This window comes from Brugia malayi (genome assembly GCF_000002995.4).
Source record: "Brugia malayi strain FR3 genome assembly, contig: Bm_v4_Chr1_scaffold_001, whole genome shotgun sequence".
Classification (NCBI taxonomy): Eukaryota; Metazoa; Nematoda; class Chromadorea; order Rhabditida; family Onchocercidae; genus Brugia; species Brugia malayi.
The window spans coordinates 1650937-1664028 of record NW_025062475.1 but is presented as its reverse complement, the minus strand read 5'-3'; the positions used below and the strand labels follow the sequence as shown (position 1 = coordinate 1664028).

General features: G+C 20.0%; 1 protein-coding gene across 3 annotated transcripts; it reads left to right on the top strand.

Moving 5' to 3' along the window:
- Positions 1–5864: 5864 nt before the first annotated feature.
- Positions 5865–12586, top strand: Bm360 (Uncharacterized protein; the record flags this gene model as incomplete). 3 transcript variants are annotated; one of them, XM_043076232.1, is made up of 14 exons in its annotated part: positions 5865–5920; positions 6064–6118; positions 6754–7011; positions 7652–7764; positions 8094–8262; positions 8620–8858; positions 9078–9264; positions 9414–9584; positions 10008–10184; positions 10731–10889; positions 11538–11624; positions 11727–11837; positions 12118–12275; positions 12415–12586. In XM_043076232.1, 14 exons carry the CDS (start codon positions 5865–5867, stop codon positions 12584–12586), a joined length of 2112 nt encoding a protein of 703 aa, XP_042932166.1. The 3 variants fall into 3 exon arrangements, with proteins under 3 accessions (XP_042932166.1, XP_042932167.1, XP_042932168.1); XM_043076233.1 differs by lacking the exons at positions 5865–5920; positions 6064–6118; positions 6754–7011; ... (1 more) ...; positions 8094–8262; positions 8620–8858 and having other exon boundaries at positions 9148–9264; XM_043076234.1 differs by lacking the exons at positions 5865–5920; positions 6064–6118; positions 6754–7011; ... (5 more) ...; positions 10008–10184; positions 10731–10889 and having other exon boundaries at positions 11565–11624.
- Positions 12587–13092: the final 506 nt, after the last annotated feature.

Sequence of the window (13092 nt, the reverse complement as noted above, 5' to 3'; positions counted from 1 at the left end):
GACTGCTATCATTCCTTATCATTCTTCGAGAAGACTGTAGAATCTCGCTCGAGAAGATAAGACAAATGTATCGAGAATTGAAAACTGTATCTTGTTAACACCATCTAATGAGAAATTTCTCACACGCATTTGCAGCAGGAATGATTTTCAATAAATCTTTGCAAATTTTGACTATTATTTTAAAAATTCAGAATCAAATTAAAAGAAAATAAATTATCTCTGATGTATTTAATCATTAAAATTGCATTAAATTTGTGCAATATTTGATTTGAGTAAAATCATTTAAAAAAAAATTTTACAATTAATTATTTGAAAAAGTTTTGAAAAGAATTGTATGAAAAACAATTTAGATAAGATTTTTTTTTTTTTTTTTTTATGGAAGATATAAATAATACAGAAAAAAATTCAAAAAAAATGAATAAAAAAAGTGAATTCCTTTTAGATTTAAATATTGCATTAATTCCATCTCTTTTTTTTTTTTTTTAAGAAATGAAACTTTTACTTTTATATTTTAAAAAAGTTTATTCCACTTTTATCGAATCATTGTTGTATTTCAGTTTTAAATTTAGTTTAAAAAAAAAAAAAACAATTCAATAATAGAGTATTTACTTGTGTGTGTGTGTTTTTTTTTTTTAAATCTTGTTCAAAAATTTAAAAAATTGAAGTTGTGAAGCTAATAAAAGTTATTATTAAGCTTTTTTCTAGTTATAATACTTAAATTATGGAACATATATAATTTTTTCATTATTCAAATGTTCCAAATATTATGTATTTTATTGATTAAATTACTTCTAAAGAATGCTTAAAACATTTGATCTTATAAAAATAAAACTTTAAATTAATTAATTAATGACAATTATGATATTAAAATCAGATGAAATTTTTTTAAATCTAAACTGTTTTCAAATAATTCATCTAAAAAAAAAAAATGAATAAACAATAAAACTTTTAGCTAAGGAATAAAAAAATCCATAAAAAAATGCCAAACTCTTACAACTAAAGATTAAAATACATTTATGCTAAAAATAAAATTTAAAATACTATTTTAAATAACAATAAATACTATTCTGAAATATTTATTTATAAAAATAATTTTTCAAATTTTTTCCTCAATTTCTTTTTCATAAGAAATAAATTAAGTTTGTTATTTTATTAATGTAATTTTTAGATAAATTTAATACAAAAGTACAAATTCTTATCCTATCAAATTCATCAATTTACTTAAACTTTTTAAGAATGAAAAAAAAAAAAAAAATCAATCGAAATAAGTTAGTTTAAAAATCTTTTTAACATTTTACTACCATATTATCCATTCATTACTAATTTAAAAGGAATATTTGACTCATTAAATTAGAGAGCCTTTTTTTTTTAATGTTTCATAAATAAATTAATCTTTTTTAAAAAAAATTTGTCATAAATTATTTTTCATAAATTTTGTTTTTTTTTTTTTTTTTTTTTTGTTTGAACATGAAAGAATGCACAAAAAAAAAATTTAATTTACTAAATTTTGATCAAAATTTTCATTTATCAACAGAAGTGGATGACAATATTTGAAGATTGTCATCTATGCTCTGACCTCCAATGTGCCATAAAAAAGTTCAAGGTTTTTTTTATTTTTTTTTTTTTTTTTTTAAAAAAAAATGAGTCACATTTGGGTCAAATTTCATTTGCTTTGTTACAATTTGCATATATATATGTATATACTTTTTTTAATTGAGTGAAAAAGAATTTTTTTTTGAAAAATTTTTATGGAAAGAATATTAAAATTTATTTTATTGAGATTTTCAAAAAAAAAAATTGAAAATTTTTTGACAAAAATTAGTACTAAATTTTTTTTTTATCATATATAGAATTTACTTTCAATTTCTTACTTAAACATATTATATTTTAACCTATAATATCAGTCCAAGCAAAATTTAATCATTTTCAAAAATTAAAATTAAATAAAAATCTATCTTATTATCACCTATTTTATAATCATATCTGCTAAAAAAAAAAAAAAAAAAAAAGACGCATCTGTAATTTATAATTTTTTCATTCCATAATAATTTTATCAAGGTTATCAACAATAAATTCATTATATTATCTCTCTCTCTCTCTCTCTCCCTCTCTCTCTCAATTTGATCTTATCATTATCCGGTCGAATCACTAAAGATTTCCATCTCATTGCGACATTTGACATTTCTTTCTTCTAATCACTTTTCACTTTTCATTTCTCTCCAATCATTACTATTTTAAAGTTTTAATAAAATTTATCAATGCTTATCAGTTTCATTCACAGGGATATATATATATATATTTATATCAAATAATAACGATTGAAAATTTCACTAAACTTTCTATGCATCATTTTTTAATTCAAATTAAAATTCAATTCACGCTTCATCATTCCATCATTGCATTTAATGATTTCAATTCAACTCCATTTATTTTTTAAAAAAAAAAAAAAAAAAAAAAGAAGAAGAAGAATGATCATTGAATATACATATCTATTCATTTTATATTTATTTCTATATTAGCTAATTTCAATAGTTTAATTTCAACAATTTCAATTTATTTTTTTACAAAATTTACAAAATCTTTATCTTTTCTACAGCTTTTATCTTTTTTTTCATTTTTATCTGTCATTTACACGTTTACATTTATTTGCGCACATACAATTTTAACATTATATACCTACTATCTAACATTTCTATGATGATAAATGTTAATTTGAAAAATGTCATCTTATTTCAAAGTGCTCTCAATTAGTATTTATTTTTCTTTTTTGTTTAGATTAATTGTTCATTTTCAAGAGGTCATCATCAGTCATCAAAAATTTCCTTGTGCTAATTCCATACAATCTTTTCTTGTCTCATTGCTACATCTATCTTTCTTGTAAAAATTTATCTGTGACAATTAATCATCTATAAGCTATGTCCTTTTTTTTTTTTTTCTTAATTCATTAAAATATATTAATTATTCCAATTTTAGCTTATTCTTACATTCTTCTGTTCTTTTTTTCTTTTTTTTTTTCTTTCCTTCTTTTTGCATAATATTTTTATTGAATGATTGAAAATTTATAAACGTTTAATTTCTATATAATAACGGTTATTAGTAATAGTACAATCCGATTTGAAATCGCTTCATTGTGACACAATTTTATGTGATCATTTCAAAAATTGTTAGTGATTTGTATTAAAATCAGCATCCTTTTTCATCACCATGTCGAACAAAAGCAATAATTGTGACGAGAAACTGGAAAATTTTCATCATTGTTAATATCTTCGTTTAGTCATCCGGTTTTTTAGCGATAACCGAATTTATAGTTTGAGAAATAGCTATCATTTCATCCGATTTCTTAGCGATAACCGAATTTATAGTTTGAGAAATAGCTATCATTTCATCCGGTTTTTTAGCGATAACCGAATTTATAGTTTGAGAAATAGCTATCATTTCATCCGGTTTTTTAGCGATAACCGAATTTATAGTTTGAGAAATAGCTATCATTTCATCCGGTTTTTTAGCGGATAATCGAATTTATAGTTTGAGAAATAGCCATCATTTCATCCGATTTCTTAGCGATAACCGAATTTATAGTTTGAGAAATAGCTATCATTTCATCCGGTTTTTTAGCGATAACCGAATTTATAGTTTGAGAAATAGCTATCATTTCATCCGGTTATTTGTGCTAATTTAAATTCAATAGCCAATTCTATTTTTTCCATCAAACTCATCTTGAATATTTTACAAAATTTTCTCTTTCATTCTTTCTTTTTTTCCCTTTGTCTCTTTCTCTCTCTCTCTCTCTCTCCCTCTCTTTCGGTTTATTTTACTATTTCAACTTATTAGTAATAATCTCTTTGAAGTTTCCATTTATCTTTCCAGCAGTAATTTGATTGTTTATTTAACCTATCTTTATTTTAAACCTTTTAACCTTTAATGTGTGAAATTTGAAATTTTTGTAAATGTCAAACCTGAAAGTTTCGAATTATTGCTGACATTTGACCTTTTCAAATTAGCGTAGCAATATTTGCTCAATTAAAATCCACAAATTCAAAGAACTTCAGAAATTATAACAATGTTTAATTTACTGATTTATAGAGAAATAAAAATTAGAAGATGAAAAATTTTTCAACTTATCAACAATATATTTTTTTTTGAGTTTATTTTGTTTATTTATTTATTTTTTTTTTTTTTTAATTTTGAATTTATTTCAAAATTGTTACTAAAAAATTTTTCATCAATCATTTTAGAGAATTATCAAAAACAACTTGAAATAAATTAATTAAATTTTCAAAAAAAAAAAAAAAAAAGAGAAAAAAGAATTTATTGAATGTTTTTTTTTTTTGTGTTTATGAATTTATTAAAAGATTATTTTATTAATTTAGTATCTTCATTTTTTTTTTTTTTTTTTTCATAATAATAATAAACTTTTTTACTTTTCAATTTTTTCTCTGTTTTCTATCTTCTTTTTTTTTTCCAACAAATTCAATTTCTCACGGAAATTAATTTCCAATAGATTTTTTTTTCTTTTTTCTTTTTACTGATATTTTAGCATTTTTTTTTAGAGAGGGAGAGAGAGAGAGAGAGAGAGAAAGGGAGAAAGAGAAAAGATGAACTAAAATTTATAAATTATTTTTTCATTTTCAGAAAATGGAAAAAAAAAAATATGTCTTTGATGTTCCTTTTTTTTTCCTCCTTTTATCAATTCTTCAATTCAATTTTTTACAATTTTATTTCATCTTTTCTCTTTCTCTCTCTCTCCTTTTCTCTCTCCCTCTCTCTCTCTCTCTCTCTAAAAAATGCTTTCCTAATATTTTGGAATAAATCATAATGTGGAAGACCAAATAATCATTCATTTTAATAATTAAAATTAAACTGCTAATATTTAATAGAATTAATCAAGTTTAAATATAAATTTTTACTTCAAAATACGATCAAATATATTTCAATGATTGAAATTTTTCTAAAATAATGCTAAAACTTGTAAAATTATTCAAATATTGAAATGATATTTTACATCTAGAAAAGAGTTTTTTTTTTTTTTTTAAAAAAAAAATGAAAACAATACCTAAAACAAATTTGAAATTGTTAATTTTAAATTTAAGTTTTTTAAAAAAAAAAAATTGTGAAATAAATATTTCTGAACTATTATTTAGATGATAAATATCTCATTTTTGAATGGTTATATTTTGAAAAGAAAGAAATGATACGATCTGTTAATTTTTTTTTTTTTAAATAAATTTTAGAAATGAAAATATTTGCTATTTTGTCACTGTTTTGAAAGAATTAATTCTCAAAAATTTGTAATTGAATTCTTAAATTTATGAAAAGAAACATTTTTCCTAAAAAAAAAAAAAAAATAAAATAAATTTGATTAAAAAAAAAAAAAAAAATAATTAAAATTCAAATGATTCATAGAAGAAATGATATTTTAAGTGAGAAAATTTTTCGCATTTATTATTTCCATCTAAAAATGCAAATTTAGAAGTAAGAATGTAATATTTGAAATAAATTAAAAATTAAACTAACATTCGACATAAATTTTAAACAAATTATAAAAAGATGCAAATTTTAATTTTCGTTTGTTTGTTTGTTTGTTTTTAATGAATTCAACAAGTTTCTTTAATGGAATTTCATTTTTTTTTTTTTAAAGAATATTATAAAATTTTAATTAGTAATGTAATTTTAAAGAAATTGGAATAATTAGCAATTTCAATAAAAAAAAAAAAAAAAAAAAATTTATTGTATGGAAGAAAAGTGAAAGAAAAATGACACAAAATGGTCAACAAAATAGCAACGATCAATTAAATCTAAAACAAAAAATATTTATTGAAAGTATAAATGAAATAAATGAAAAGCAACAAATAATTGTTGCAAATATGAAAAATAAAAATAAAATAATCGTTGCGGATAATTTTACAACAAATTCTGAAAGGTTAATTTTTTTTTTTTTTCTTTTCCTCTTCTTCAGAAATATTTATTTGTTTTTTTTTTTTGTAAATTTCATTTTTTAATTTTCAATTTAATAGAATATCTGCTGACATGGGAATATTTAATAATAAGTATGTAAAATTTTAGCAAAAAACAAAAAGCAATATCATGGTTTCAAAAGCAGAAAATATTTTTTGAAATGGTATGTTTCACTGCTTTTTTTTTGTTTTTGCTTATAAAAATATTTTAAACGATTTTCAAATAAAAAAAAATTGCATCAAAAATTTCAAATAATAAAATTATTTGAAATTTTTGATGCAAATAAGTTCAATATTTTTAGTATCTACAAATAATTAGACGTATTATAATTACAAATATCATAAGTACAAGTATTATAAGTACAGTAAGTCAGTAAGTATAAGTAAGTAAATGTAAATAAATGACAAAAAAAAAGTAAGATAGTTATTTCATGTAAAGTATAACTTTTGATAATAATACATCATTTATAGGTTTTTGGATATTATACAAGAATTAGATCTATTAAAATGGATAAATTATGATTTCTTTTTTTGATCTATTTAAATGGATAAATTATGATTTCTTTTTTTGATCTATTTAAATGGATAAATTATGATTTCTTTTTTGATCTATTAAAATGGATAAATTGTGATTTCTTTTTTGATCTATTAAAATGGATAAATTGTGATTTCTTTTTTGATCTATTAAAATGGATAAATTGTGATTTCTTTTTTGATCTATTAAAATGGATAAATTATAATTCTTTTGATCTATTAAAATGAATAAGGTTCTTTTCAAAAAAAAAAAAAAAAATTTCAGATTTGTGATACAAAATCAAGCAGTAATATTTTCCTCATTGGTATACTATTTGCATTAGTTAGCGGTTGCAGCATTTCATCAGCAATAATATTTTTTGGTCGAATTAAGCATATTCTGTTGACAAATGAGTTGACAAATAAGTTGACAAATGAGTTGACAAATGAGTCAACAACTGAATCATTCCTTAAAGCAATTTATGAACAAATAATTATTCTTGCATTTATTATTCTTTTAATTGTTATTACACATTTTGGAATGGTAATTATTCTTATTTTTTTATTCTTTTTTTTATTTTTTACTTTAACAAAATTTAAATTACTAATACTTTCTTTTTTTTTTTTTTGTTTACTTAAATTAAAAATGAAATTGTTTAAGTTGACATTTTTTTGATGAGAATGAAAAAAAAAAATAGAATTCTATGTTATAAATAAGCTTTTAGAAAATTTTTGAAATATTTTTTTTTGTTATACTTACAATTATTATTATAGATTATGTTATACTTATAATATATATTAATGTTATTAATTTGTTATTAACTTATATTTTAGAAAATTTGACACCTTAGTTACGATAGTTTTTCTTTATATGATTATTTTATTTCCAATATAAAATGCAATATAAATTTCTAAATTTTTTTTTTTTTTTTTTTTTTTAAGGTTTATTTATTACAATCCTTGACCTAATTTATTTCAAACTATTTCAAATCATAGGCTTATATAATCAATTTTGAAAGAAATATTTTATGAATTTGAAATTTTTTTTCATATTTTTTATTTTTAAAAAAAATTTTTACCTTTAGTTTGTACTTTATTTTTTTTTTCTTTAATTTAATTTACAAATTTTTAGTTTTAGTTTAGATAAATATATATATATTTTAATAATATAAGTTTAAATTAAGCATTTATCAACCACAGTTCTGAACGATAGAATAAGAATTCGTTTGAAACGATATTATGATGGAATGCATAAGCACAGATATTTAAATGAAGAAATTATTACAAAAATAATTGAGTAAGTTTACTTTTCTTTTGTCAATAATCAAATAACATTAATATTTCAAATTATATCTTTAAAAAAAAAAAAAAAAAAAAAAAGTGAAATCAAATTTTTTCTTTTTTTCATTAAATTTATGATGTAAAAAAAAAAAATTCAATAGTTGAGAATTTTTTTTTTTTTTTTTTGCTTTTCTTTAACAATTAATAAAAATTGAAAAAAAAAAAAATTTAAATTAATATTTTCTCATAAATTTCAATGTCCTTCAAACGAAAGAGAATGCTGCAATAATTTTTACAGTAGTAAAACATATAAAAATGTTTGAAAATTTTAAAAGAAATTTACAGCAATGTTAATTTGATGGAAAAAGGATGGGAAATTTTTGGAATGCAATGTCGAAATGTTGCAATGATCATATCATCACTGATAATTTGTTTTTATCATGAAATTCATTTAGCATTTGTTTTATTAACTGTTATACCATTAGCTATAACATTGAATATACTTTCAAAAAAGGTATTTTCTCCTTTTCTTTTCTTTTTTAAATGAATGAATGATTTGATGGAAAATTTTATTAAATATAAACTTTAGAGTAAAAAAAAAATTTTTTTAATTTTAAGAAATTGAAAGGAAAAACAAAAAAAAAAAAAATTGTATCAAAAGAATGTAGAAAAATATAGCAATTTATTTAGTTATGAAAAAAAAAAAAATTTTTTTTTTCTATTATTTGTTTTTCATTTTTTTTACTAATATTAAATTTTATTTGAAAAAAAAAAACGAAAATTAAATTAATATTCAAAAAATTAATCATATATCATTTAATTTTAGCACTAGTATAGCAAATATTTTTTATTCAAAAAATTTTTTTTTAAGCTTTCAAAGAAATCAGATAACATTTTATCTGGCAAAATTTCTCAAACAATTCAAATGGAAAAAGAATTATTGCTGCGGAAAAATTCCATTGATAATATTGCAAATGATGAACATTTGATAAAATTATCATCAGAAATGAGAAATTGCACCAAATATGCAATTCTACATCAAATCTGGAAAAGTTCACATTCCGGAATTCTGTCATTTACATTATTTACATTTGTCGGATGCGGAATGCTGTTAGCATTTTCAATAATTATTTTGCTGTTAATTTTTCAATTTTTTGATTAATTTATCAAAAATTAATCAAATTAATAGAACTATCTTCAATGTTTATTTATTGTGTTTACTAAACAAATTCCAATCTTTCAAAAAAAAAAAAAAAAAAAAATTGTTATTCTTATTTAAATCTTTTTATCATCGAAAAAAAATTTAATCATATTTAAATGAAATTTCAGTTATGGTGGTTATCTTCTTGATACAAATCCATTGATAAAAAAAGGTGATATATTTATCATAGTATTATCAATGGCACTTATTGCTGATAGTATTTCAACTACTATCACTTATCATTATCTTATCAAGAAAGGTGTCTACGCTGCATTGTATATCAAAAATCTTCAGAAATTTGATTATCGATTTATGGTAAAAAAAAAAAAAATTCTATTTGTTATCTGATAATTGATTAAAAGATAATTTTTTTTTTTTTTTTAATCGTAATCTTTTTCATTCTTTTCTTTTTTTCTTTTCTTTTTTTCTTTCATTTTTTTTTTTTAAATTAAAATTGTTTCAAGTTAACACGATATTGCAATCGACGTTGTTCAGTGGATGAAATAACCCTAACATTAATCACAGTCCCAGAATTTAAGAATTCAATTGTTTCACCAAGCGGAAATTCCATTATTCGATTTATCAATGGTACCAGAAATATTTTATGTAATTATCATAATCATAAATTATTTCTTGTAAGTTTATCAGTTATTACATTTGTATGTTTTACATTATTATATTTATGAAGTATATTTGATTAACATTTAAATTCATTTATCTAAAATTATTTAATTTAAATTAATTTTCATATTCATTTATTTAAATTAAACATATCTATGATAAATCTATGTAAAATTCAATGTTTATTATCAATTAACAAATAATATGTCAACTCAAACTTATTAATTCTTTTAATATCGATTAATTTTAGAAATTAGAAATTTTAGAAAATTACAAATTGGTTATACAAATAATTTATACACTGAAATTTCGTCAATTTTATTAGATATTCAAATAGAATTAATTAATTGATCAATTTGATTGATACATTTTAATGAAATTACATGAAATAAAAACAAGAAATTGTAATTGTAAAATGATAAAATTATCATTTTAAGCTTGTTGGTTTCATCTTGGCTATTATTTATGGACTTGAACAGGTGGCATATAATATAGTTATGGGTGAAATTTTTACAGCAATGCTTGGTGACACACCAAATATTCATATTTTAACTCTTTGTGCTATCCAATTATCTGCTATTGGTTTTGCTGTATTTATATCACAAACCGTATCGGTTAATAGTTTTTTTTTAATAATTTAAAAGAAAAAAAACAAAATCGAAATAACAAATATTTGTATCGAATAAATAAAAATAAATTTATTCTAAAAAAAAAAAAAAAAATACACATATATATATATATATCACTAAATCAAATAATTAATTTTAATTTGTAATAAAAAAAAAATAACCTTAAGCAAAATATCACTTAAATGCTTACATTCTTTTCAAAAATTTTTATTTATAAAACTATGATTAGTATTGTAAATACTGTCTATAGTCTATGAAAGGGAAATATTTTGCTAATATATCAATTAAAAGTAATTTAAATCTTATAGATAATATTATTTTAATAATTATAAAAATAGATTTTAGAAAAATGAAAGAAAAAAAAATGAATTTTATATTAATTAATCTTCAGTTATTCATTTATAAAATATAATGTAAGCATAAATTATCTTATTAATACTTAGAATTAATTTTGATTAAATCAAGTAAAAAATTTTTTTTCTCTCAAATTTAGACTAAATAAAATAAAAAAAAAAAAAAAAAAAGTTCTAGACTATATTGATTGCTATAGCATCGGAACATATGGCTGTGTCATTTCATGTCATCTTATCTCGTCATCTGTTAAAAATGGCTGATAAAGAATTATTTAATAAATCAAAAATTAACACTTTAGTGGATGAAAATGTTTCATTAACATCTGAAGCAAAATCGGTAAGGTATTTTTGGCACAAATATAAATAAATTAAATATAAATAAATAATAAATAGGTAAATTTTAGGTAAATGTATAGCTAATTTTCTTTTTTTTTTTCGTTGCTTATTTAAATAGGTAAAAAAAAAGAAAATTTTAAAAATAATAAAAATAATAAATAGGTAAAAAAATTTAGGTAAATATATATATATATATATATATATATATTTATTTATATATTTACTTATCTTTGCTACCTATATTTATATATTAAAAAAAAAAAAAAAATACCTATATTTATATATACTATATTTTTTATATTATTTACTATTTTTTATATTATTTACTACTTTTTTATATTATTTACTATTTTCTTATATTATTTACTATATTTACATTGATAGTAAAAATTATAATAATTTTCTATAATTATTTGATAAAATGATTCGATTAGAATTATAGCAAAATAATTTATTTATGAAAATATTTTACTTTTTAGATTTAGATTATTAACGTTTTTTAGATTATTATTTCATCCAATTAAGATATATCAGAAGTATGTTTAAAAAATTTTTCAATTATCTTATGTTATACTTTTTTAATGCTAATCATTTTGCTATGATAAAATGTTCACAGGAAAAATAATAAATAATATTTTATATATTATAGTTTTATCATCCATATTTATCAGAATTAATGACACGCATAACATCCATATCAACAAATATCATTCTTGGCTTCATTTATAGTTGGGAAGTAAGTAAATTTGTGCTATTTCATAGAGTAAAAAAAAAAACTTTTTTTTTTTTCTTTCATTTATTTTTTTATTTAAAAAATTATTTACAATTTCATTGACAGATAACTTTGCTTGGATTTATTTTTATTCTTTTGTGCTTTTCCATACAAATTGAATTGGAATTCGAATTATTGACTTATTGTTACAAATGTACAGGTAATCGACGTATTCCGGTTAGTTTATATATTTTTGTATAAGCATTAAAATTTGTTTTATTATATATTTATCATAAAAATAATAGTAATAATAATTTAATACTAATAATAACAACAATAATAGTTACAGTAATAAATAGTAATAATATGCTAATAATAATAATATCATTATTATTAAATGATAATAATTATTATTATTATTGTAATGCTATGATAAATTTATTTCAATTAAATACTAACACGTATTTATTGTATGAATGATATTTGATGAGAAAATAAAATTTAAGCTTTCTTATAGAAAAATGCCAAACTACTAAAATCATGCAAAGATTCTGTACTTCGAGCAGTGAATTTTTCAATTGTGCAAACATTTGGATTTGCTTTAAAAGCACTATGTTATGCATTGACTGCATTTATCTGCTATCATCAGTACAAACATCAAACACAAGCATTTATGTATGTAATATTTTTTTTATTCAAATTTAATCCTAAAAATTTCATCTGTATTAATGAAATTGTAAAGTAGTAGCAATTTCAATACTGTTATCTACTCAATCATAAGTTAATCGCACTGAAAATGGTGAATTTTTTACAGGAGTGTAATTACATTGTTTACTGCAAGTCAAGAAATTGTACAACTACCAAATCTTATCGGAAAACTCTATAAATCATGGCAAGCAGTGCATCAAATATTTGCTTGCATGAATAACAAATCATGTAGAAGTTACATGCCTTCTATTTCAAAAAGTATTAGGTTAGAGTATTAAATTTATTTAAATTATCCTAAGCAGACTATTTTTTATCTTTTCATATTCACTCCAACTCCTATTTTATATGTTTTGTATATTTGGAATGAATAATCATATTGCTTTAAAGTTATCAGGTAATTAAAATGCAATTCCATCACTTGAAACGTACTTATTCCTTTCATAACTATCAACTAGGAGTAAATGTCGTGGTTCCTTTTGACCATATCGATCAAAATTTAGGAAAATTAGAATCCAGAAATCTGAAATTTGATCTCCTTCATGTAAATTTATGAAATGAAGCGTGTTCCAAAAACTATGTTCACATTAACCTTAATTATTTCATCAGAACCACATATTAATCTACATTTTATGTTGATACCATGAACTTCTTACTAATTTAAAAGAATCCAAAAAAAAAAAAAGATCAAATTCTAATTATTTTATATAACAATGGTTACCATGAACAATAAATGAACACTTCTTTATCTCATTCATAGCTACAAAGTAAAAAATAAAATTTTAAA